The sequence below is a fragment of the Hypanus sabinus genome, chromosome 21 (genome assembly GCF_030144855.1).
Source record: "Hypanus sabinus isolate sHypSab1 chromosome 21, sHypSab1.hap1, whole genome shotgun sequence".
Taxonomy (NCBI): domain Eukaryota; kingdom Metazoa; phylum Chordata; class Chondrichthyes; order Myliobatiformes; family Dasyatidae; genus Hypanus; species Hypanus sabinus.
In genome coordinates, this window is record NC_082726.1 from 16,854,071 (window position 1) to 16,876,507 (window position 22,437).

Consider the following 22,437-nt stretch of genomic DNA (forward strand, 5'->3'; position numbering starts at 1 on the left):
CCATGATTGGGATTGTTGGGGGCTGTGGGGCAGCGCTGCCTGAAGGGCCGGGTGGGCCCATTCCACACCGTCTCTCTGAATAAAATAAATACTTGGAGCCAAGTTTGCTCAGAGAGGCACCTGTTAAAGAGGGAGGTCACGAGTTTAAGCTGGAATTCAACAGCAGGGAGTAGTGCATGGCCACTCAGTGAAGCTTCAGTTTGTAGAGACAGACTGAAGACGTTTTGACATTTAAAAGTAAACATGCATTTGACTGGAACCCTATCCAGAAAGTTTTTTTTTGGCCTTATCAATCTTTTCCTCATTCTGAAGTTATTTACACAGCAACAATTCTTATCCTTTGTGCCTGTGAATGTTTCTCCATCAACACCTAGCTGCCTGCAGACAGCCACAGCTTACACCTGTCTTTCACATAGCTAGAAAGGTGGGAGCAGCAGGAAGTTCAATGATAGGGCAGGTATTTTTCCACCTCACCTTCCATCACAGGAGTAAAGAGTGGAGCAATGGAGCACAGAAACAGCCCTTCAGCCCAACTCATCCATGCTAATCAGGTTATCTAACGAACTGCTCCTATTTGTCTAAGTTTGGCTCATACCCTTCTAGGCTTCTCTGACTATGAACCCATTCAAATATCTTTTTAACATAATTGTACCCATCTACCACTTCTTCTCACAGCTCATTCTGTACACCCACCACCCATTGTGTGAAGACGATGCCACTCCTGTCCCTTTTAAATCTTTCCCCTCCCACCATAAACCTGTGCTCTCTAGCTTTAAGCTCCCCTGGGGGAGGAAAAAAAAGACCATGATTGAACTTTCCAGTAGACAAACATTTTAATTATGATTCCCATTCTGACATGTCAGTCCATGATCTCCTCTTGTACCATGCTGAGATGCCACCCTCAGGTGGAGGAACACTGTCTGGGTAGCTTCCAACCGGGGGGAAGGAATATAGATTTCTCCTGGTTTTTTTAAAAAAATCCCCTCCCCCTCCCCTCTTCTTCTATTCCCCACTCTGGCCCTGTACCTCTTCTCAATTGTGTATTATTTCTCCCTGGGTCCCCTCCTCCTCCTCCTCCTCCACTTTCTCCAATGGTTCATTCATTTATTCATACCCATAGATGCAGCCTGACCTGCTGAATTCCTCCTGCATTTTGAGTGTGCTGCTTCCAGAATTTCTCATGTCTATGAGAATTCACCCTACTTATGCCCTTCGTGTTTAATAAACCTCTGAAAGGTCACTTCTCGGCCTCCTTCATTCCTTGGAAAAGTGTCTCCGACTATCCGGCTTCTTATAACTCAAACCATCCCAATCCAGTCCCAATTGCATCCTCATGAATCTTTTCAACTTAATGACATTCATCCTACCCTGGATGATCAGAAATACACACAATACTCCAAGTACGGTCTCACTATTGCCTTGTACAGCTGTATCATGACATCCCAACTCTTGAACTCAATGTCTTGATAGAAGAAAAAAAATGTCAAACACCTCAAGCAATCTACTTGTGTCACGACTTTCAGGAAATTATGTACCTTACCCCCAAGGCCCTCTGTTCTACAACACTCTCCAGGCCCTGTCCTGATCAAAATGCAACACCTTGTACTTGTCCAAGTTAAATTCCATCTGCCATTCCTGGGCCCACAACCTCAGGTTAGCTAGATACTGTTGTATTCTTAGATAACTTTCTTCACTGTCCACAACCCATCCAATCATAATGTCATCTGTAAATTTACTAATGGTGTCAATGTTGTCATCCAAGTTAACAGAGATGGAGAACAGTGGAGCCAGCACTAATCCTTGTGGCCTCTAATCTAAAAAAACAAATCTCTACCCTCACCCCCAGACTCCTTCCATTAAGCCGATTTTGTATCAAAGAATGACCTTTTCTAGAAGAAAGCAGTATTAACCAATAATCCAGATGTGTATGAGTGAGCAAATAGGCTAAAATACTCTTTTGGTACTCTGCCCTTCAGTAATAACCCCCTTGCTAATGCTCAAGTCAATTTGTAATATAATATTGGCCTTTATTTCACTATCTCATTAAGTGGAAAGCTCTCACAATAGATTAATAGAGGACTAATCAATGGCCAGTGTTTTAACTCTTCGTCCGTGTATGCATATTGGTTTCTGTGAGGTCATCTAGTGTCAGTATCTATGTCAGCATATCAGAAAAAGTAACTCACAAGAAACACACCTTTCCTCAATGTCTCCTGCTCAGGGACATCCTTGAAGAGTTTGTGATACTGAGAGTTGTACTTTTTAATTGTCTGAAAAGAAAGAGAGACTTTCAGTTGTATAGGCAGCAGAATGTTTCACAACCGAGTGATTTTTCTTGTCTTGTAACCAACTTGGGTAGAGTGCAGCACACAGACAAATCAAGATTCAGAATCGGGTGTCAATGGCAAGGCCATCATTTATTCCCCACAGCTCATAGCCCATGGATCGCCAAGCATGCCAAGTCAGTCCAGGGGTCATTTTGGACTCAACTACATGAGGTAAGTCAATTGTCTCCTTTAGACTAGATCAGAAGGATGGCAGATTTTCTCTCCTAAAGGACATTACCAAACAAAGTTTTTTTTTAAAACCAATCCCACAGTTTTTGTGGTCAATATTTTAAGACTAGACATTGTTCTGAAATATTAACTAAGTTCAAAATCCTACCACTACTGTAGTGGGATTTAAACTCCAATCTCTGGATTGTTAGTCTAGGCCTGTAATTATTAGTTTGTTAATATTACTTTATGATTTTTAAGATATCATCACCATTTCAGCGCTAGCACTGGAGGGATAACAAATATTGAGGAATGACCTAATTTTCTCCAACTGGAGCCATGCAAACTCACATCTTCAGATGTGGACTCAGCTTCGTGACTCATCTGAAGACAACACCAGCCTAGATCCTGAGCTCAAGAAACTTTGGCCTCAGGAAGTTCTGAAGGTGGTGATGTGTCTCACTCAAGCTTAGCTTTGACTCCTTGGAACTGTGCTTAGCATTGAAAAGACGTAAATAGGTAAAATGAAGCATCTAGACAATTATTTACAAAGACCTCAGTTTGTGGGCAATGGAAGTTGCGAGATTTAATAAACTATCAATGATAGATGTAGGAAGAATTAAAAAGTAAATCACGAAAACCACTCCACTGCCTGATTCTGTGATGAATTAAATTCTCTATCAACACCGAAGCAAATCTTTGAAAGTATAATGTTACTGACAGATGAGAAAGGAACATGTCTGTTCTACATTACGTGAGAGTTGGTTTATTGTCATATACACCAAGGTTCAGTGGAAGTTCAGAGGGAAAATAGAGTACAAGACAATTACAACAATAAGTACAAAACAATGGAAACAGTGTTCAGTAGTGCAAGAAGAAAAATTAGTGACAATAACGGAAGAGGTAAAATTAGCAGTTTGAGAACGTGGCAGCCCCATCGAGAAGGGGAGGTGAATGAGGCAACTGGTTCAGAAGTTTGCCTGGCTTGGTATGGCAACTGCTCTATACGTGACCATAAGAAATTGCAGAGAATTGTGGATACAGCTCAGCACATAACTGTAATCAGCCTCCCCTTTATGGACTCTGATTAAGCTTGCTGCTTTACTGAGGCAGCAAGAAGTGTAGACAAAGACCCTGCCCATCCTGAACATTCCCTCTTCTCCACTCTCCCACTGGGCAGAAGATACAAAAAAGGTACATACCACCAAACTCGAGGACAGCTTCTGTCCCACTATTATCAGACTCTTAAATAGACTCATTAAGATGTACTCTTGACCTCACAGTTGGGAGGAGTCAACATCTCTGAAGATCTATCCTGGACCTAACATAATTGATGCAATTATGAAAAAGGCACACTAGTGACTATATTTCATTTGGAGTTTGAGGAGATTTGGTATGTCTAGCAAATATCTATAGACGTACCGTGGAGAACATTCTGACTGGTTGCATCACCTTCTGGTACGAAGGCGACACTGCAAAGGAATGGAAGCAGCTGCAGAGGGCTGTAAACTCAGCCAGTTCTGTCATGGGCACTGGCCTCCACACCTTCAAGGACATCTTCAAAACGTGATGCCTCAAGAAGGCAGCATCCATCATTAAGGACCCTTACCATCCAGGACATGCCCTCTTCTCATTGCTACCATTGCGGAGGTGGTACAAGATCATGAAGACACCCATTCAATGTTTTAGGAACAACTTCTTCCCCTCCAGCATCAGATTTCTGAACGGACAATGAGCCATCAACACTACCACACCCTTGGCTGTCTTTTTGTACCGCTTCTTTTAAATGTATATTTTATTGTAACTTCTAACAGTTTTTATGTAATATACTGTACTGCTGCCACAAAACAATAAATGCCATGACATACAAAATGATAAACCTGATTTGTTACAATGTTGTACTTTGTTTACCCACATTGCTCCTTTACTCTTCATTCTGCGTTGTTATTGTTTAATGTTACCCCAGCTCAATGCACTTTGTAATGATTTCATGTGTATAACAGTATGCAAGGCAAGTTTTTCCACAGTATTTTGGTAGATGTGACAATAATAAACTAATTCTAATGGCAGTGGGGCAGAAGATCAGAATCACAAGAGTCTATGATTAGGGAATGGTGAAATTAGGGGAGCATAGACATTCACGAACTTCACTAACATAATCACATCTCCCCCCCACCCTTCTTCCCATAAGGACTCCATTCCATTCTCAGTGTTGCTCTGGCTGAATACACGAGTATTCTGATGATGAGACTCTCCACACCAGTACCTCTGGGATGTCTTTTACCTTCCCCACTCCCCCCGCCAATCTGTTGACAGCCCTCAACGAGGGCCAATCTCGTCTATTTCTTGCAGTTCCCTGAACCCCCCCCCCCCGCCCCTTCCTTCAAGGCAGGTGTTGCATCCTCTATAGTTGTAGGGGAAGTGCTCTGAGAAGAAGAATGGTTGGATATGAAATAGTTTCAAGGGAACAGTTCTTTGGAATGAATGAAAGGGAAAATGAGGGGAAACTGCGTTTAGGGTTGAGTCTTGTTGAAGGTGGTGGAAGCTCTGGAGGTGGATCAGTTGAATGTAGAGGCTTGTGGAATGAAAGATGCAGCCCTGGAGCCTTCCCTGCATTTTCAGTTTTGATTTCAGATACTCACAGATCCACGGTGAAACTTCTTGAAGTCGTCAGAGTTCAGGGACTCACTTAACTTGGCATCTCTAAAACACAGAGCACAATGCCGACAAACAGTGGATTATTTAACCAGAGTATTCTCATGCGCCGTGTTTTCCATTATCTCTGTTGACACACACGTTTGAAGTGTCTGGCTCCCTACACAAAGTTACTGATATACAAGACAAACAGTCCCAGGTTACATTAGGTTCTGTTATGAAGAAATTGACTTGTGGACTGTTCTCAACAAGACAGAAAGGTCCATTTTCTATAATAACCCATGTCATATTGCAGTATAATTCTTTAATTTCATTGAATAATCACCCTAACACTACCCATAATTTAAATGATAGAATATAATCTGTATCCAGTCATTAATGAATTACCATTAAACATTTTATTATTGTTCTTATCAGATTGAAAAATGCTTTGAAAATGTATGGGAGGATTTGTATGAAGTTGGAATTCAATAGGTCAGGTCACTGGCAACCTGAGAAGCCTCTATAACCATGTCTATGTAAATTGGTACATCTGTGTGGGTTCCAGCATCAGTAGAATAACACCCATCTTTCTAGGCCCACTGGGTAAATGGGGTCTAAGGCAGCAAGTTATGCATTTAAGCCCTTCTCCAAGGTTTAGGAAAACCATTCTCTGTACCACTGCACAGGGACAGATTATAAAGAACTTCAGGTATTTGACTCCCCCCCCCCACCCCCCCTTCACCACTCCCAGATTCCCTCTCTCACCTTATATCCTTCCCTGCTCATCACCTCCCTTTGGTGCTCCTCCCTTTCCTTTTCTTCCATGGTCTTCAGTCTATCAGATTCCCCCTTCTCCAGGCCTTTAGCTCTTTCAGCTTCCCAGCTCTTTTTTTCACTCCCTCTCCCCTTCTCTCAGTTTCACCTACCACCTTGAACTTCTTCCTCTCCTCCCCCCACCCTCTTACTCTAACTTTTCCTCTTCCTTGTCAGTCCTGAAGAGTCTCAGCCTGAAATGTCAACTGTTTACCTTTTTCCATAGATGTTGCCTGGCCTGCTGAATTCCTCCAGCAGTTTGTGTGTTTAAGTGGTAGATGCAGCAAAGATCAGGGTCACTACCTAGTGTTGTAAACTGTCTCTGGTGTGTAAGCAAGAGGTAGAATCCAAAGCAACTGATGGGAGTGTGGAAAGAGCAAATTGGAAATTAGAGTCAATGGGCTCAATGGCTGCATTAAAGGATTTGCTTTCATGTTATGTGACACAATACTTCCTCCACAATTCTTAATTTCTGAGCCAAAGCAAATGCCAAAGCATTCCCTACTCTTATCATATGCTTTTAATGTGAAATACTTTAATCAGAGCTCCCACAATCCTCTATTTGACAAGCTGCTACACATGAGGCTGCTAAACAAGATAAGAGCCCATGGAATTACGGGAAAGTTACATACGTGATAGAGCGTTGGTTGATTGGCAGGAAACAGAGAGTGGGAATAAAGGGATCCCATTCTGGTTGGCTGCCGGTTACCGGTGGTGTTCCACAGGGGTCCATGTTGGGGCCGCTTCTTTTTACGTTGTATATCAACAATTTGGATTATGGAATAGATGGCTTTGTGGCTAAGTTTGCTGATGATACAAAGGTAGGTGACGGGGCCGGCAGTGCTGAGGAAACAGTCTGCTGGGAGACTTGGATAGATTGGGGGAATGGGCAAAGAAGTAGCAAATGTATAACAATGTCAGAAAATGTACGGTCATGCACCTAGGTAGAAGAAATAAATGCGCAGACTATTATTTAAATGGGGAGAGAATTCAAAGTTCTGAGATGCAATGGGACTTGGAAGTCCTCGTGCAGGATGCCCTTAAGGTTAACCTCCAGGTTGAGTCGGTGGTGAAGAAGGTGAATGCAATGTTGCAATTCATTTCCAGAGGAATAGAGTATAGGAGCAGGGATGTGATGTTGAGGCTCTGTAAGACACTGGTAAGACCTCACTTGGAATACTGTGCGCAGTTTTGGGCGCTGTATTTAAGAAAGGATGTGCTGACACTGGAGAGGGTTCGCTAGAATGATTCCAGGAATGAAAGGGTTAACATATGAAGAACGTTTGACCGTTCTTGGACTGTACTCCTTGGAGTTTTGGAGAATGAGGGGGGACCTCATAGAAACATTTCGAATGTTGAAAGGCATGGACAGACTGGATGTGGCAAAGTTGTTCCCCATAGTGGGGGAGTCTAGTACGAGAGGACATGACTTGAGGATTGCAAGGCCCCCATTCAGAACAGAGATACGAAAAAAAAATTTTAGCCAGAGGATGGTGAATCTATGGAATTTGTTGCCACGGGTGGCAGTGGAGTCTAAGTCATTGGGTGTATTTAAGGTAGAGATCGATAGGTATCTGAGTAGTCAGGGCATCAAAGGTTATCGTGAGAAGATGGGGGAATGGGACCAAGGGGAGATTGGATCAGCTCATGATGAAATGGTGGAGCAGACTCGATGAGCCGGATGGCCGACTTCTGCTCCTTTGTCTTATGGTCTATTGTCAAGGTTATTCTACCAATTTATATAATCATCATGATAAGCCCCAGCATCATAATGAAAGGTTCTGCTGCAACATACTATACATCAGAGGACACAAATCCTTTACCTTCCACGTGAGCGCAATTCAAAACTATCCTCTTCCACTGAGGTCTCAATTGCATCCAGGTTTGGTGAGGGGCTGCGGTCACTTTGTAAGGAGTCCATTTCTACTGGCGGCTTTAGCCTGTAGTAACAGAACAACTTGTCAGCATTGTCCATGTGTATTGGCCTACTTAACAACAACAATTTGGGTATACGTAAAACTCTAAGGGAGGAAACTTCTTCAGGTTCTTCACAATAGAGAAATTAGACCAAAATATATGGTATTTTGTCACTTAGCAATTCCAAGTGATATAGATTGTAAGAAAGGTGACCAAAACCTCAGTCCAAACAACAAGTTTTAAAGGTCTTCAACCTGAAACAATAACTGTTACCCTTGCTGCCAATTCTGGCCAACTTTGCTGAATGTTTCTATCATTTTCCATTTAACACCTTTCTTAAAAGGTAACAGAGGGAGGCAGGCAGAAAAGTAGACAGACTAAATTAAATGACACTGGTTCAGAACATTAAAGAGTTCAGTTAAAACAGGCAAGTTTTCAGTAGCTTTGAACAGTGAGTCTCAGGTTAAATTTCACAGAGAGGATGATTACATCAGCTCGTCAGAGTGGAGCAGAGAACTGAGGACCACTGCTTCATGCTCTATCAACTCCTTCTCGAGCTGTTGAAACAATGTTAATGGAATAACAAGCAAATATTTCATAACACACGATTAGTCTCTTGGGCATATACTGCTTCATTGATTTTCCTATCTGACCACACAGTAATCATCTGTTAAGAGATTGAATCCTTCAGGGGAAGTCTAACTCCATTCTGCTCTTTCAGCAGAGTCAATGTAGACTGTCCGATTCATTTAATCAATTAGCCACTCACATAGAAGTGACTGCCACAGTTTTGCAAAAACAAAAGAACTTTCTTCAAAAAAGGAGCTAACCAAAACCAGTTATAGTCCACCATAAATTCACGAAAGAATATGGGTGAGGAAGGTTCAAAAACTCACTTCAAATAAAAAACAAGCTGATTTAGTCCATGTTCTATATTAACATTTAGTTTCCAATTCTCAAATCTCAATTCTAATGTTAGCAAACTGATCAGAAGGAAAAAGCAGTCATACCAAACAATAATCCATTAAACAGCAGGCTGTCAGTAAAACAACATTCAAGAATTTAGTCACCACATACCCCACCATCAACATCTAAGGGGTCATCCAGAACCCCGGCTAGACAGTAACAGTAATGCCACAGCCACAGGAGGTGAGAGGCTGGGTATCCCAGAATGACTGACTTACCTCCCAAAAACCCAAAATCCCTCTACGCTCTACAAGCAGGTGATACAATATTCTACATTTGCCTGGATGATTGCAACACCAAAAACACACACACCAACCAGGACAAAGCAACCCTCTAGACGGTCAATCCATCCATCATCGTAAACCTTCAATCTTTTCATTTATTATCATAGTATACAACTCTGAAATTCTTCTTCTCCAGACAGCCACGAAACCAAGAACAGAAACACAACCATCAACCCCCAAATCCCTCCTCCCTGCGCAAAAAATGAAACAGGCACATCGACCCCCAAAATCACCCTCCCACACAATGAGAGAGATCGGACAAAAAAAAAACACAGAACATTAAAAAACTGTACGACTGAGAGAAGTCTGCAGTCCAAGTCCACGTCCATATCCCAAAACGCAGAAAACCTGGGTAACATTCTCTGGGCACGACAGCAGACTTTTCCCTCTGTGGCACTAGAGCAATCCCCCAGCAATTGAAAGGCAGTCTCCCTTCTCCAGCAGCAGAGTAATGTTAACAGCAATCAAAAAGGCAGGCAGCCAGCGCTCACCTTCCGCATTCACCTTGATGCTTCAATCTCCCTCACCGCTTTAACCGGCGAAATGGAGTCAAACATCAACTCGCACTCTACAGCCTCCTCAGCACAAATTTGCACATGCTGCCTTTGCCTCCCAGAATCATCTAGGAGACCGCACAGCACTGAAACACCCAAACAAACTGCAAATCACTGGCCCCGACAGTTCCAGAATCACAATCAAGATGAAAACATAAAAGACATAAAGGAAGTGAAATACAAGGTTTCATGATCTATCCAGAAGATTTCAACCAAAGAAGTGTTGTACACAGGCGCCATCTTGACTGGAAACCACAATGGCTACAGTCTACAAAATCACAACAAGCTATTCTTACTGGAACTCCCGAATGTACAACCTCTTCACCAAGGACAAAAGCAACAGATACAGTGGCATGCAAAAGTTTGGGCACCCCAGTCACAGTTTCTATTACTGTGAATAGCTAACGAGTAAAAGATGACATGATTACCAAAAGGCATGAAGTTAAAGATGACACATTTCTTTAATATTTTTAAGCAAGATTACTTTTATTCCATCTTTTACAGTTTCAAAATAACAAAAAAGGAAAAGGGCCCAAAGCAAAAGTTTGGGCACCCTGCATGGTCAGTACTTAGTAACACCCCCTTTGGCAAGTATGACAGCTTGTAAACGCGTTCTGTAGCCAGCTCAGAGTCTTTCAATTCTTGTTTGGGGGATTTTCACCCATTCTTCCTTGCAAAAGGCTTCTAGTTCTCTGAGATTCTTGGGCCGTCTTGCATGCACTGCTCTTTTGAGGTCTATCCACACATTTTCGATGATGTTTAGGTCAGGGGACTGTGAGAGCCACAGCAAAACCTTCACCCTATGCCTCTTGAGGTAATCCATTGTGGATTTTGAGGTATGTTTAGGATCAGTATCTTGTTATAGAAGCCATCCTCTTTTCATCTTCAGCTTTTTTTTAAAAAACAGACGGTGTGACGTTTGCTTCTAGAATTTGTTGGTATTTAATTGAATTCATTCTTCCTTCTACCAGTGAAATGTTCCCCGTGCCACTGGCTGCAACACAAGCCCAAAGCATGATCGATCCATCCCCATGCTCAACAGTTTGGAGAGGTGTTCTTTTCATGAAATTCTGCACCCTTTTTTCTCCAAACATACCTTTGCTCGTGCAGCCAAAAAGTTCTATTTTAACTTCATCAGTCCACAGGACTTGTTTCCAAAATGCATCAGGCGTGTTTAGATGTTCCTTTGCAAACTTCTGATGCTGAATTTTGTGGTGAGGATACAGGAAAGGTTTTCATCTGATGACTCTTCCATGAAGGTCATATTTGTGCAGGTGTCACTGCACAGTAGAACAGTGCACCAGCACTCCAGAGTCTGCTAAATCTTCCTGAAGGTCTTTTGCAGTCAAATAGGGGTTTTGATTTGCCTTTCTAGAAATCCTACAAGCAGCTCTCTCAGAAAGTTTTCTTGGTCTTCCAGACTTCAACTTGACCTCCACCGTTCCTGTTAACTGCCATTTCTTAATTATATTACAAACTGAGGAAACAGCTACCTGAAAATACTTTGCTATCTTCTTATAGCCTTCTCCTGCTTTGTGGGCATCATTTATTTTAATTTTCAGAGTGCTAGGCAGCTGCTTAGAGGAACCCATGGCTGCTGATTGTTGGGACAAGGTTTGAGGAGTCAGGGTATTTATAAAGCTTTGAAATTTGCATCACCTGGCCTTTAACAATGACGAAAGAAGCCATAGCCCTAACAAGCTAATTAAGGTCTGAGACCTTTGTAAAAGTTATCTGAGAGCTCAAATCTCTTGGAGTGCCAAAACTTTTACACGGTGCTCCCTTCCTTTTTTTCATTCTAAAATGGTACAAAACAAAAATAATACATTAATCTTGCTTAAAATGTTGAAAAGAATGTTCATCTTTAACTTTATGACTTTTGGAAAACAGTTCATCATCTACTCACTTAACTATTCACAGTAACAGAATTTTTGACTAGAGCTGCCCAAACATTTGCATGCCCCCTAGCAGTTCCCCTTCAGGTTCTGCAGCATCCTGACATAGAACTACATCACTGGCCTGTGGCTGTCACTGGATTCAAATTTTGGAACTCATTCTCCAACAGCAGGACTACAGTGGTTCATCAACCTCTACTTTAAATATACCCAATGATTTAGTCTCCACAGCCATCTATGACAACGAATTAAACAGATTCACCACCCTCTGGCTAAAGAAATTCTTCCTCATCTCTGTTCTAATGTCCTTCTACTCTGAGGCTGTGCCCTGTGTTCCTGGATTCCCCCACTACCAGTAACATCCTCTCCACATCCAATCCACTATCTAGGCCTTTCAATATTCCATAGGTTTCAATGAGATCCCCCCCTTCATTCTTCTAAACTCCAGACAGTACAGGCCCACAGCCATTAAATGCTCAACTGTTAACCTGTTCTTTCCCAGGATCATTCTCATGAACCTCGCGTTTTGGTTTACTTGTGTTCTTCAGCTGGAATTCAACATCTTAATAATGACTGTAATTTAATAGAAATCCTTAAACCTTGAGGCAATTAGGGTAGGCAAATAAATGTTAGCCTTGCTAGTGATGCACAGATTCCCAAGAGATGAATAATAAAACAGATCCTCTTTAATGATTGTCACAAGCTGAATGTAGCAAATGTTGCGCTTACTTAAAAACAAAGAGACTAAAAGCCACTATTTATTTCAGTATCAGTCACAGGCTCAGGGTATCTCAAAGTGCAGTCGATATTATGCTGTAGGAGCTGTTTTTGTACACAAGCAAAAATGTAAAGAGACGTGGAGGTTAAGGCTGAAAACGCCAGAAAATATAGAATGTCTATTGGACTTAGAGCAGAATGGCCCAATTCTGTTATAAATCTTATGTCACAAACAGAGCAGGAGAATGAAGGGAGATTTGATAGATGTATACAAAATCATGAAGAGTATAGATAGTGCTATTTCCACTGAGCCTGGGTGGGACTACAACTAGAGGTCATAGGTTTTGGGTGAAAGGTGAAATGTTTAAGGGTAACACTAAGGGAGCTTCTTCACTCTGTGGTTGGTGAGTGTGTGGACCAAGCTGCTAGCTAAAGTGGTGGATGGGGGGGTTCAATTTCAATTTGAATAGGTACATGGACGGGAGGGGTATGGAAGGCCATGGTCGATGAGACTGGGCAGGTTTAACAGTTCAGCACGGACCTGTTTATGTGCTGTAGAGTTCTATGACTGTTTGATTAGGGACCTCGTGCTTTGCTCTATCTATATATCTTTCTTTAAGTCATAAGACCATAAGATATAGGGGTAGTAGGCCATTCGGCCCATCGAGTGCTCCACCGTTCAATCATGGGCTGATCCAATTCTTCCAGTCATCCCCACTCCCCTACTTTCACCCCATACCCAAAGTCATTTTACTTTCATGTTTAAGATCCATGATACAAAAAGAAAGGAAAGGCTGGTTTATAATTGCATCTTCACAACTCAGAATGTCCCCAAACAGGTTCATAAATCAAAAGCAATGGCTGTTTTCATGTAGAAAGCATGAAAAGCAATTCACAAAGAGCAATCTCACACAGAGCAGGGTATCTCTTGGATGACAGGTCTCATTTTAATCTCTTATCGACAATCCAGCACCTAGATGCTGCTCTCTCAATACTGCAGACCAATATTGAGATGATTCACTCATGTCTCTGGGATGAGGACTCAGTTTACAAATTCCGATTTAAAGGCAAGAATGTGACACAAGAAGTCACAAGATCACTCTGATTGTTTTGTTCCCAAAATAACTTGCCTTCTGTCTCTAACCCTCTTCCCACTAGAAGTAACAGAACAGCATGGAACTTCTTAATTTTTTAAAGAGCTTGTCTCACAGAAATATCACAAATATGAAGGTTGCTAGGGATGAAGGACATCATTCTCATTTCAGGTTTCCTAATGACATATTCAGTCCATCAAGTCTATGATGGATACCAGAACACTTCTATCCATCTCACTCCATCACCCATTTCCCTGGAACCGATTCTCTCCAGTGTGCTCCTCAGCTCTCCCAGGCAAATTACAGTAACTGTTTAACATAGAACAGTATTGAACAAGCACTTTGGCTCACGATGTTATGCCGGCATTTTAACCTACTCCAAGATCAATCTGACCCCTCCTATAAAACCTACCAATCTGTGTGTCTTTGGGACATAGGAGGGGCACTGGAGCACCCAAAGGAAATCCACATGGCCAGAAGGACAGCATGCAAACCTCACAGGGACAGCACCAGGGTAACTGGGACTGAACCCAGTCACTGGAGACTGGAGCGACAGGACCACCTGCTGTACCACCATGCCACACATCTCTGCATAGCAATCTAGCAACAAGAAGCTGGCTCACAAACTGACTGGCCCTGGTGTTGGGGTGAGAAGTAGAATCAGGGGTGGGGTTTGGGAGCTGATGGGAATGAGGAGATTAAAATGAGTTTGGTGTAATTATAGACAGAGGATCTGCCACATGCTGTTTAATTGCAACTCTATGAAAGAAAAACATTCAAGAAAACTGCATGTAAACTGCGGCACCACAATACAGTGACTGGCACAGTAAACAGGGTACTTAAAACTTCTCAGTAAAGGCTTATCTTCTTTAAATAGTACCCATGCAAAAAGGATTCCAATTAAATTACAGCCACATTAAGGCATCAAATACCAGCTGAGGAACACAAATAAAGTACTCAAGTCTGTCTTCTCTTAGCATTCCTAACGGTGGGAGACATTGGCTGCTTGTTGGCACAGAGCTACTGCACAATGGGAACAGTGTATTCTCTGGAGCCCAAGCCCTCATCTACAACCAAAGCTCCAAGCAGAGTGTGTACAGAGGAACAGTCTATAACTCTCCACTGGAAGGGGAGGGGAATGGAAATTTCCACTGCAGAATAGAAAGCTTTTTTTTTATATTTCTGCTTTGTATTTAAAAGGTTTTCTTAAGGTATCTTAAAGGGAGGGAATAAGAAAAGATTTTGCTAAACTTTGCCTGGATGAAGAGGTCACCTGGAAAATCCATTAGCAAGGAGGTCATACTGTGAGAAGAATGGTAGCCAACATGCATTTAGTTTTCACTAAATTTAGATTACTATCATATGCACTGTGAGAAAAAGGCTTCTCACAAAATGTCCTTGTAAATTGCAAAACACAGCTAACATCTCAGTAGCTCATAATCCAGCTTCAATGGTCCACTGACCATCTTAAAAAAAAACTCCACTATCTAGCTATAATATTCCACTAACTAGTTGCAATATTCCACTAAACACCCCTTATTGGGTTACCCACCATCCTAAACATTCTGCTATAACAGCAGGAAATTCTGGAAAAATGCCCCAGCAAGTCAGGTAGCATCTGTGGGCCTTAATGCTTTGGAACTGTGGGCCTTCAATGTATCTCAAATGTTGATTGTTTCCCTCACCACAGATGCTAGCCAACTTGCTGAGTTTTTCCAGAACTTTTGTTTTTAATTTCAGTTTTCTGGCATCTGCAGATTTTTTAAAATATATAGATACCCTTACTAGCTACAATATACACTACAAAGTAAAAATTATCTTTATTTGTCACATATACACAAAACTATACAATGAAATGTGTTATTTGTGTCATGACCAACACAGTCCAAAGTTATACTGGGGGCAGACAGCCACGAGTATCGCCATGCTTTTTGTGCCAGTATCGCTTGCCCACAACTTACTAACCCTAAGTTTTGGGATGTGGGAGGAAACGCACGTGGTCACTGGGAGAACGTACAAATTCCTTACAGACAGCATTGGGAATTAAACCCTAATCGCTGGTACTGTAAAGTGTACTTCTCTATACCAACAACTCATTGACCTCAATGCCACAATACTTGCTGCCCCATATATCTCGGGCAATGTTCCAATCATCAGGGTCAGTCTGAGCAGGGTTGGCCAGTTTTCCTTCCCAGAAGGTGCCTTGGTTACCAAGAGAGTTTAAATTAATAACTTTGGACTGAAAAGCCAGTAAACTGGTGAGGATCACAAAACGAATGGGGTGTCTTTAAAATCCTACTTATTGACTGAAGTTCTTTGGAGAGGACCATCATCCTTCCCTGGATGAATCTATGGCTAGATCCACTGAAGTACTCAAGAACCCACCCAAACAACTACTACAAAGCACAGTAACAGGCCCATGGCAGTGGCCTATGCACTGGATTCAGACTTTGTGGAATTTCTGGCAAAACTTGCCAGACTTCTGTGAACACTGGAAGACTGTGGCTGAATTAGGATTCAAACCCATCTGTCCATGTATCAGCCTGACACAGCTCCATAAAATCATCGTGCTGTTCATCCGACTTCCCAGTTCCCAGTCACTGGTTATGTTTTACCCCACAAGCAGGGCATACCCTGCCTATGTTTCTCAATGCCTTGGAAAATCAGCCAACACAGTCAAAGACCCCTCCCATTCCAGACATTCTCTCTTCTCCCACCCTCCAATCAGACTTCAGGGTGAGAGGGGAATTGAGGCAACTTTTCATGCAGAAGGAAGTGAGTATAATGAATGAGCAAGTGGTTGAGGCAAGTACAACAGTACTCTTTAAGAAGCACTTGTTTAGGTACATGGAGAGGCAGGGCTTGGGGGAGATGTGGGCCAAACATAGGAAATTGGGATAAGCTCTGTGAACCCTAGGGTTATACCCCTCATGATTTCATAACACTATACAAAGTCACCCCCAGAACTAGCTACGCTCCAGGAAAAAGATAACAACCTCTCTTTATAATTCAAGTCCTCCAGACCCAGCAACGTCCTCACAAATCTATTCTGCAAAAAGCTTCTACCCAAAATTGCTGAATTCAAAATAGAATGTGGAAGAAGCCATCCAAGTTAGACAATTAGGTGCTGCCACTAGCATTTACATTGGGCACAACAGTATAGAAGGCCCCAGGTAGGACATAGTGGAAGTGAAATGGAAAATTAAAATGGCAGACAACAGGAAATTCAGGATCATTCTTTAGAACTCAGCATGGGTGCCCCGCAAAGTGATCAGAGTCCGAGTATGATGTCTCCAGTGGGAAGTAGACTGTATTGTCAGCATCCAATGTATTTGTATATCACCTTTCAAATCTCAAAACAATCCAGCCAATGAAGGCTTTTGAAGTACGGTCATTGTTTTTAACGTGGCAATGTTTAGATATATTTAAATATAGTTTAAATGCAATGCCAAAAGTAGAGAGCTATACAAAATCCTACTGTTGATTACAAGTACAGTAACCTTCACAAAGCTTGTCTGGGCCCACAGTACATCAACCAGTTTACACAAGACTGCAACTTGTACTTTCACACAGATGAGATCACAATGTGATTATCGAGCACATCCTGAGTTGATTCATACTGTACAATCCCCCACCCTTCCCAAAGTGGAGACTGCTGGGCCTTTCTGACAAGAATCGTCCTCTATCACTTGATACTTCTTACTTAACACAAGCGCGAGGGAAACACTGGAGCAGTTTACTGGTCAGAATGGGCTTGTATAGTTATTATTATTGCCTGCTTAAGCAGCAGGAATAGGCATGTGCTCTTTATGCCTGCTCTGGGATTCATCGAGATCATGGCTGATCTATCTGCTATTTTCCAGTACTATCCTTGTATCCCAATTCCCGTAAGGTCTAGAAATCTATCAATCTCCATTTTGAAAGAATCCTTTAACACTCACCAGGGAAGAGAATTCTAAAGATTCACCATTCTCCAAGTAAAGATATGTTTCTCATCTTTACCTAATTGACCTATCCCCTCATTCTTAAATTGCTCCCACACCCAGTTCTAGACTCCTCAGCTAGAGGAAATACCTCCCCATAGTAATCATGTTGAGTTCTTCCAGAACTTCCTAAGTTTCAGTGAGTATTCTAAACACAGGCCTCATCAGTTCAACATCTTCTCATGCGCCAAACTCCTTTACCAAATCATTGATACATATCATGGAGGTGGGGGTTCCAAGCATTAGGTCCATGTGATCTGCCACGGTTCATTGCCTGTGGCTTCTTTATTCCCATTCTTTACCACCTCTCCAATAAATTCCCAATCAACGGCAGTAAATGATACCATGATTCCACGTAGTCCGTTGGCCAAACTTCTACATGGAACAACATCAAAAACTTTCTGAAAACCTATTCATCCACTTTCTCTTAGCTACTCTACTAGTCATAACTTCAAAGGACTTCAACAAATTCAGTCAAATATAATTGCCCTTTCATAAATCCATGCTAACTCTACTCAATCTTACTATTCTTTTCAAGACTTTGCTATGACATCTTTCTGATGATGTACAAAATCGTGAGGAGTATTGGTAAAGTGAACAGTTAGATATTTTTTCATAATACAGGGGTTTAAAACTAGAAAGCACACTTTAAGGTGAGGGGAAAATTTTTAAAAGACCAGAAGAGCAAATTCTTCTGATCGAGGACAAGGTGGATATTGAACAAGCTGCCAATGGAAGCGGTTGAGAAAGGAACAATGGCAATGTTTCAAAGACATTTTGACCGATACATGGATAGAATAGATTTAGGGAGGTATGGACCAAATGTAAACAAATGGGATTAGCTTAGACAGGCATCATGGTTGGCATAGACAAGTTGGCCTATTTCTGTCCTGTATTGCTCTACGAGTCTTCATTATAGATTCCAGCAATTCCCCTGGCATTAGGCTAACAGAACAGCTGTTCCGTCTACTTTCCCTTTCTCCAAGTGGGGTCACACTTACTACACCGGCCAATCCACTGGAACAGTTCCAGCAGCCACATAATTCTGGGAGATGACACCAGAGTATTCACAATCTCTGAAATCAGCTCTTTCAAAATGCTGGAATGGAACATTATGTCTTTGAGATTTATCGGTGCTCAAACTCATCAACTCCTGTCCTGTGATTTACTTGACTAAAACTTCAGCTTTCATTCTCACTGTAGCCTCAAGCTTTTAACTGAAAAGAGCAGCACATCCTCTATAAAAACAATTAGACAAATACTCCAAAGCAACAATTTCTGGATATTATGAAATTATGGAAGCTAGCTCTACGAAGTGTCAACAGTTAATTGGGCCAAAGGGCCTATGTTTTATGACCCTTTGATCCTCTATATTTTGTGGAAAATAAATTCCTGTGCTGAATTACTTCTATAAAACCATCACTAGGCTGGGTAAACCAATAAATGGCTCCATAAACCTTACAATTGCATGCATTTCCTGGTTATAAAGCATCGTTTCTATTGTCATAGCTACAAACTTTGGTGATAAAGAGATGTATCCCCATGTGTGACAGTACTACACTGGAAGATATCAGTGTAATGTTAACCCTCCACTCTCAATCTGTGCTGTCTGAACTTAGATTTAAGCTAGATTTATTTTCACTCATTTGTTAGAATCCCGCAGAAGACCGAGTAATTCACATATTTAACAAATGCCTTACTTTAGATAAAAAATGCCCTACATAAGTGAGGGATATGTCACAGATACACATGTTTGGGTCAAATACCATTTTCAACCAAACAATATCAAACAGCACTAACAGATACCAAGAATGAGGAGAAAAATCAATGAAAATCTGCACCTTTTTAAGCATCCTAAAGATGTTTCATCTGGAGCAAGAGAAAATCAGATGTTGGAAATCCGAGGAAAACACACAAAATGCTGGAGGTACTCAGCACGCCAGGCAGCATCTATGGAAAAGAGATGCTGTTTGAGGCCAAGACCCTTCAGCAGGACTGAAGAAAAAAAGCGGAGTAGATTAAAAGGTGACCGGAGGGGAGAGAGAAACACAAGGTGATGGGTGTAACCTGAAGGGTGAGGAATGAAGTACAGAACTGGGAGGTTGATTGGTGAAAGAGATACAGAGCTGGAGAAGGGGTAGTCTGATAGAAGAGGACAGAAGGCCATGGAAGTGAGGAGCAGCACCAGAGGGAGGCAATGGGCTTATAAGGAGATAAGGAGAGAGAGGGAAAGGGAATGGGAAATGGTGAAGGGGGGTAATTACTAGAAGTTTGAGAACTCGATGTTCATGCCATTGGTTTGGAAGCTACCCAGACAGAATATAAGGTGTTGTTCCTCCAACCCAAGTGTGGCCTCATCACAACAGTGGAGGCGGCCATGGATAAACATATCGGAATGGGAATGGGAAGTGGAATTAAAATGTGTGGCCACTGGAAGATCCCGCTTGTTCTGGCAAATGGAGCGCAGGTGCTCAGCAAAATGGCCCCACCACCAAGCACCTATTCCACCCTCCCCCCACTTTCTGCTTTCCCTACGCGACTCCATTGTCCATTCATCCCACCCCTCTGATCTCCCTCCTGGCACTTATCCTTGCAAGTTCAATAAATGCTATACCTGCCCCTATACCTCCCTTATTACCTTTCAGGGCCCCAAACAATCCTTCCAGGTGAGGTGGCACTTCACCTGCTAGTCTGTTGGGGGTCATATATTGTGTTAGGTGCTCCCAGAGTTACTGCTTCGCCGAGCATCTACGCTCTGTCCACCGGAAAAAGCGGTATCTCCCAGTGGCCACCCATTTTAATTCCACTTCCCATATGTCTATCCATGGCCGCCTCCACTGTTTGTGATGAGGCCATACTTAGGTTGGAGGAGCAACACCTTGTATTGCATCTGGGTAGCCTCCAACCTGATGGCATGAACAATTTCTCAAACTTCCGGTAATCACTTCCCCATTCCCCATCTCCTTTTCCCTCTCTCACCTCATCTCCTTGCCCATCCATCATCTCCCTCTGGTGTTCCTCCCCACTTTTCTTTCTACCATGGCCTTCTGTCCTCTTCTATCAGACTCCCCCTTCTCCAGCTGTAATTCTTTCACTACTTAACTTCCCAGCTATTTACTTTATCACCTTGTGTTTCTCTCTCCCCCCACCTTTTAAATCTACTCTTCAGCCTTTTTTCCTCTAGCCCTGCCAAAGGGTCTCAGCCCAAAATGTCAACTGTACTCTTTTCCATATATGCTGCCTGGCTTGCTGAGTTCCTCCAGCTATTTTTGTGGCTGTTTCAACAGCAGAGTTAGTAGACAAAAATTTACACTAAATTGCAGGGAGTGATGAGGGTCCAGAAAAATCTGAGAGAGCACTTTAAGGAGCAGAAGAGGCTGAAGTAAAAAGAACAATCAGAGTGATTTCACCACAAAGATTCTGCATTTCACAATATGTTCCCGTGACAGGCAATAAACCAGCTACTCATCAGTAATTCCAAAACCTCTTGAATTTCTCCATAAAAAGATTGGCTAACAGCTTCCAATGAACAGCAGTGAGAAGAAGACCAAAACTTAAGACCATGCCTGAAATACAGCCACAATTGTGAACAGAGTACAAGTTATGATCCCATAAGCACAAGTAATATAATAATCAAGGAACTCTTGGTCTTTTCAAATCATTACAGCAAGAATGGTTGTCTTGAGAGGGCAGATGGGACTTAATTTGACATCAGATCCTAAAGGGAGCACCTTAGTTGGTTGCTGCACTGGAGTACCAGCCTGGGGTTTGATCTAAACTTCCTAAGCATCTTGTGAAACCACAAACTAACCCGAGGAGAGAGTGGAATCCAATGAACTGCTGCTGCAGTAAGAGTGGTAGAGTTGTGGGGGATGGGAGGGAGAAACAAAATATAACCAAGCAGAAGACAGAACAGTAACCCAATCTAGCATGCAATGTTCCAACATAAAGCACCTGGGCTGTGAGCTCATCTGAATGATGCACTGACAGCCGGTACAATCTTCCGCAATGACGCACCTGTTGGATAGCTGACCTCTGCGAGAACTTAGATCAGCCGGGTGGATAAACGAGAGGTCTCAGCTAAAAAACAAGGGAAGAACCAAAAGTGGCATGAAAAAAAAAGAATTTGTCTCGGTACAGGGGGCGACTGCCATCTGCAAATGTTATGGAGGCAGGTGCTGATGTCACTTTCTAGAAGAAACTAGATAAATATGGTTCAGAAAAACTTACAATGGCTACAAAGAAAGAGCCAGAAGTGGAACCATATTACTCAGGCAGAGACAAGATGGGCTGAATGGCCTGCTTGCTTGTTGTAATGGTGTTGTGATTGTACATCTTCACTCTGCAGGGGCAAGGCAGATGGTCAGTACCTACCACACACCCCTATCAGCAAACAGCCTGCCCCAGGGGACCCTAGCTTTAGGCAGTTTCGACCAAAGGGACCCTTGGCTACAAGCAGATAGCCCTTAAGAGGCCCTGATACAGGAAGAAAGGGGCCCAGGCTAGAGACTGGGGCAGCCCTCGAACGGCCCCGGCTGCAGGCAGAAATCCCCTCCGTTTCCCTCCGCCTCCCGCCGGGGGCCGCGTGGTCACGTGGCCTTCCCCGGCGGCGGCGGCGGCTCCCACTCTGCCGACTGAAATACCATTTAAAGGGATGGGGACCGGAGACCGCCCGCCGCCGAGGGGCTCCCCTCACTCCTCAACACCCTCCCCCCGAGTCCGCCTGCACTGCCGTTTCCCTCTCACTACTCCAGAAGTACAGAGAACTCCTCGGGGAGTCCGCTAACGAGTTAATTCGTCCGGCCGAGGCCCGTTACCATGACAATCAGACGAAGTGGGCCGCAATGTCCGTCCGCACTGAGGGGAACCTTGCTGCAGATCCCAGGACCAACATACCGGTCCCGAGATCCCTGCCACCGGCGAGGAGGACGTTGTGGATGGGGATGTATCTACCGTCGCTAGGGTATCTACTGTAAGCTTGAGGAGGAAAATAAGCGTCCAGTGCAACAGCCGCGTCCGAGACCCCAGGCCGGGTTACAAACTTCCGCAAAAGTAACCGGAGACGGCGGGGAGAGTGTGGCA

At 42.9% G+C, this 22,437-nt stretch overlaps 1 protein-coding gene across 4 annotated transcripts in view; it reads right to left on the minus strand.

The window, feature by feature from the left end:
* Positions 1–22,437, minus strand: part of gramd2aa (GRAM domain containing 2Aa) — a 58,704-nt gene that overhangs the window by 31,346 nt on the left and 4,921 nt on the right. For 3 of the 4 annotated variants that reach the window (XM_059946056.1, XM_059946059.1, XM_059946057.1), the window contains exons 3-5: positions 7,769–7,885; positions 5,138–5,198; positions 2,198–2,270 (exon numbers count right to left, since the gene is read on the minus strand). In XM_059946056.1, coding sequence (XP_059802039.1) covers positions 2,198–2,270; positions 5,138–5,198; positions 7,769–7,885 — 251 coding nt within the window. Of the gene's footprint in view, positions 1–2,197; positions 2,271–5,137; positions 5,199–7,768; positions 7,886–21,585; positions 21,698–22,437 lie in introns of all 4 variants that reach the window. The other variant, XM_059946058.1, reaches the window with a different exon arrangement.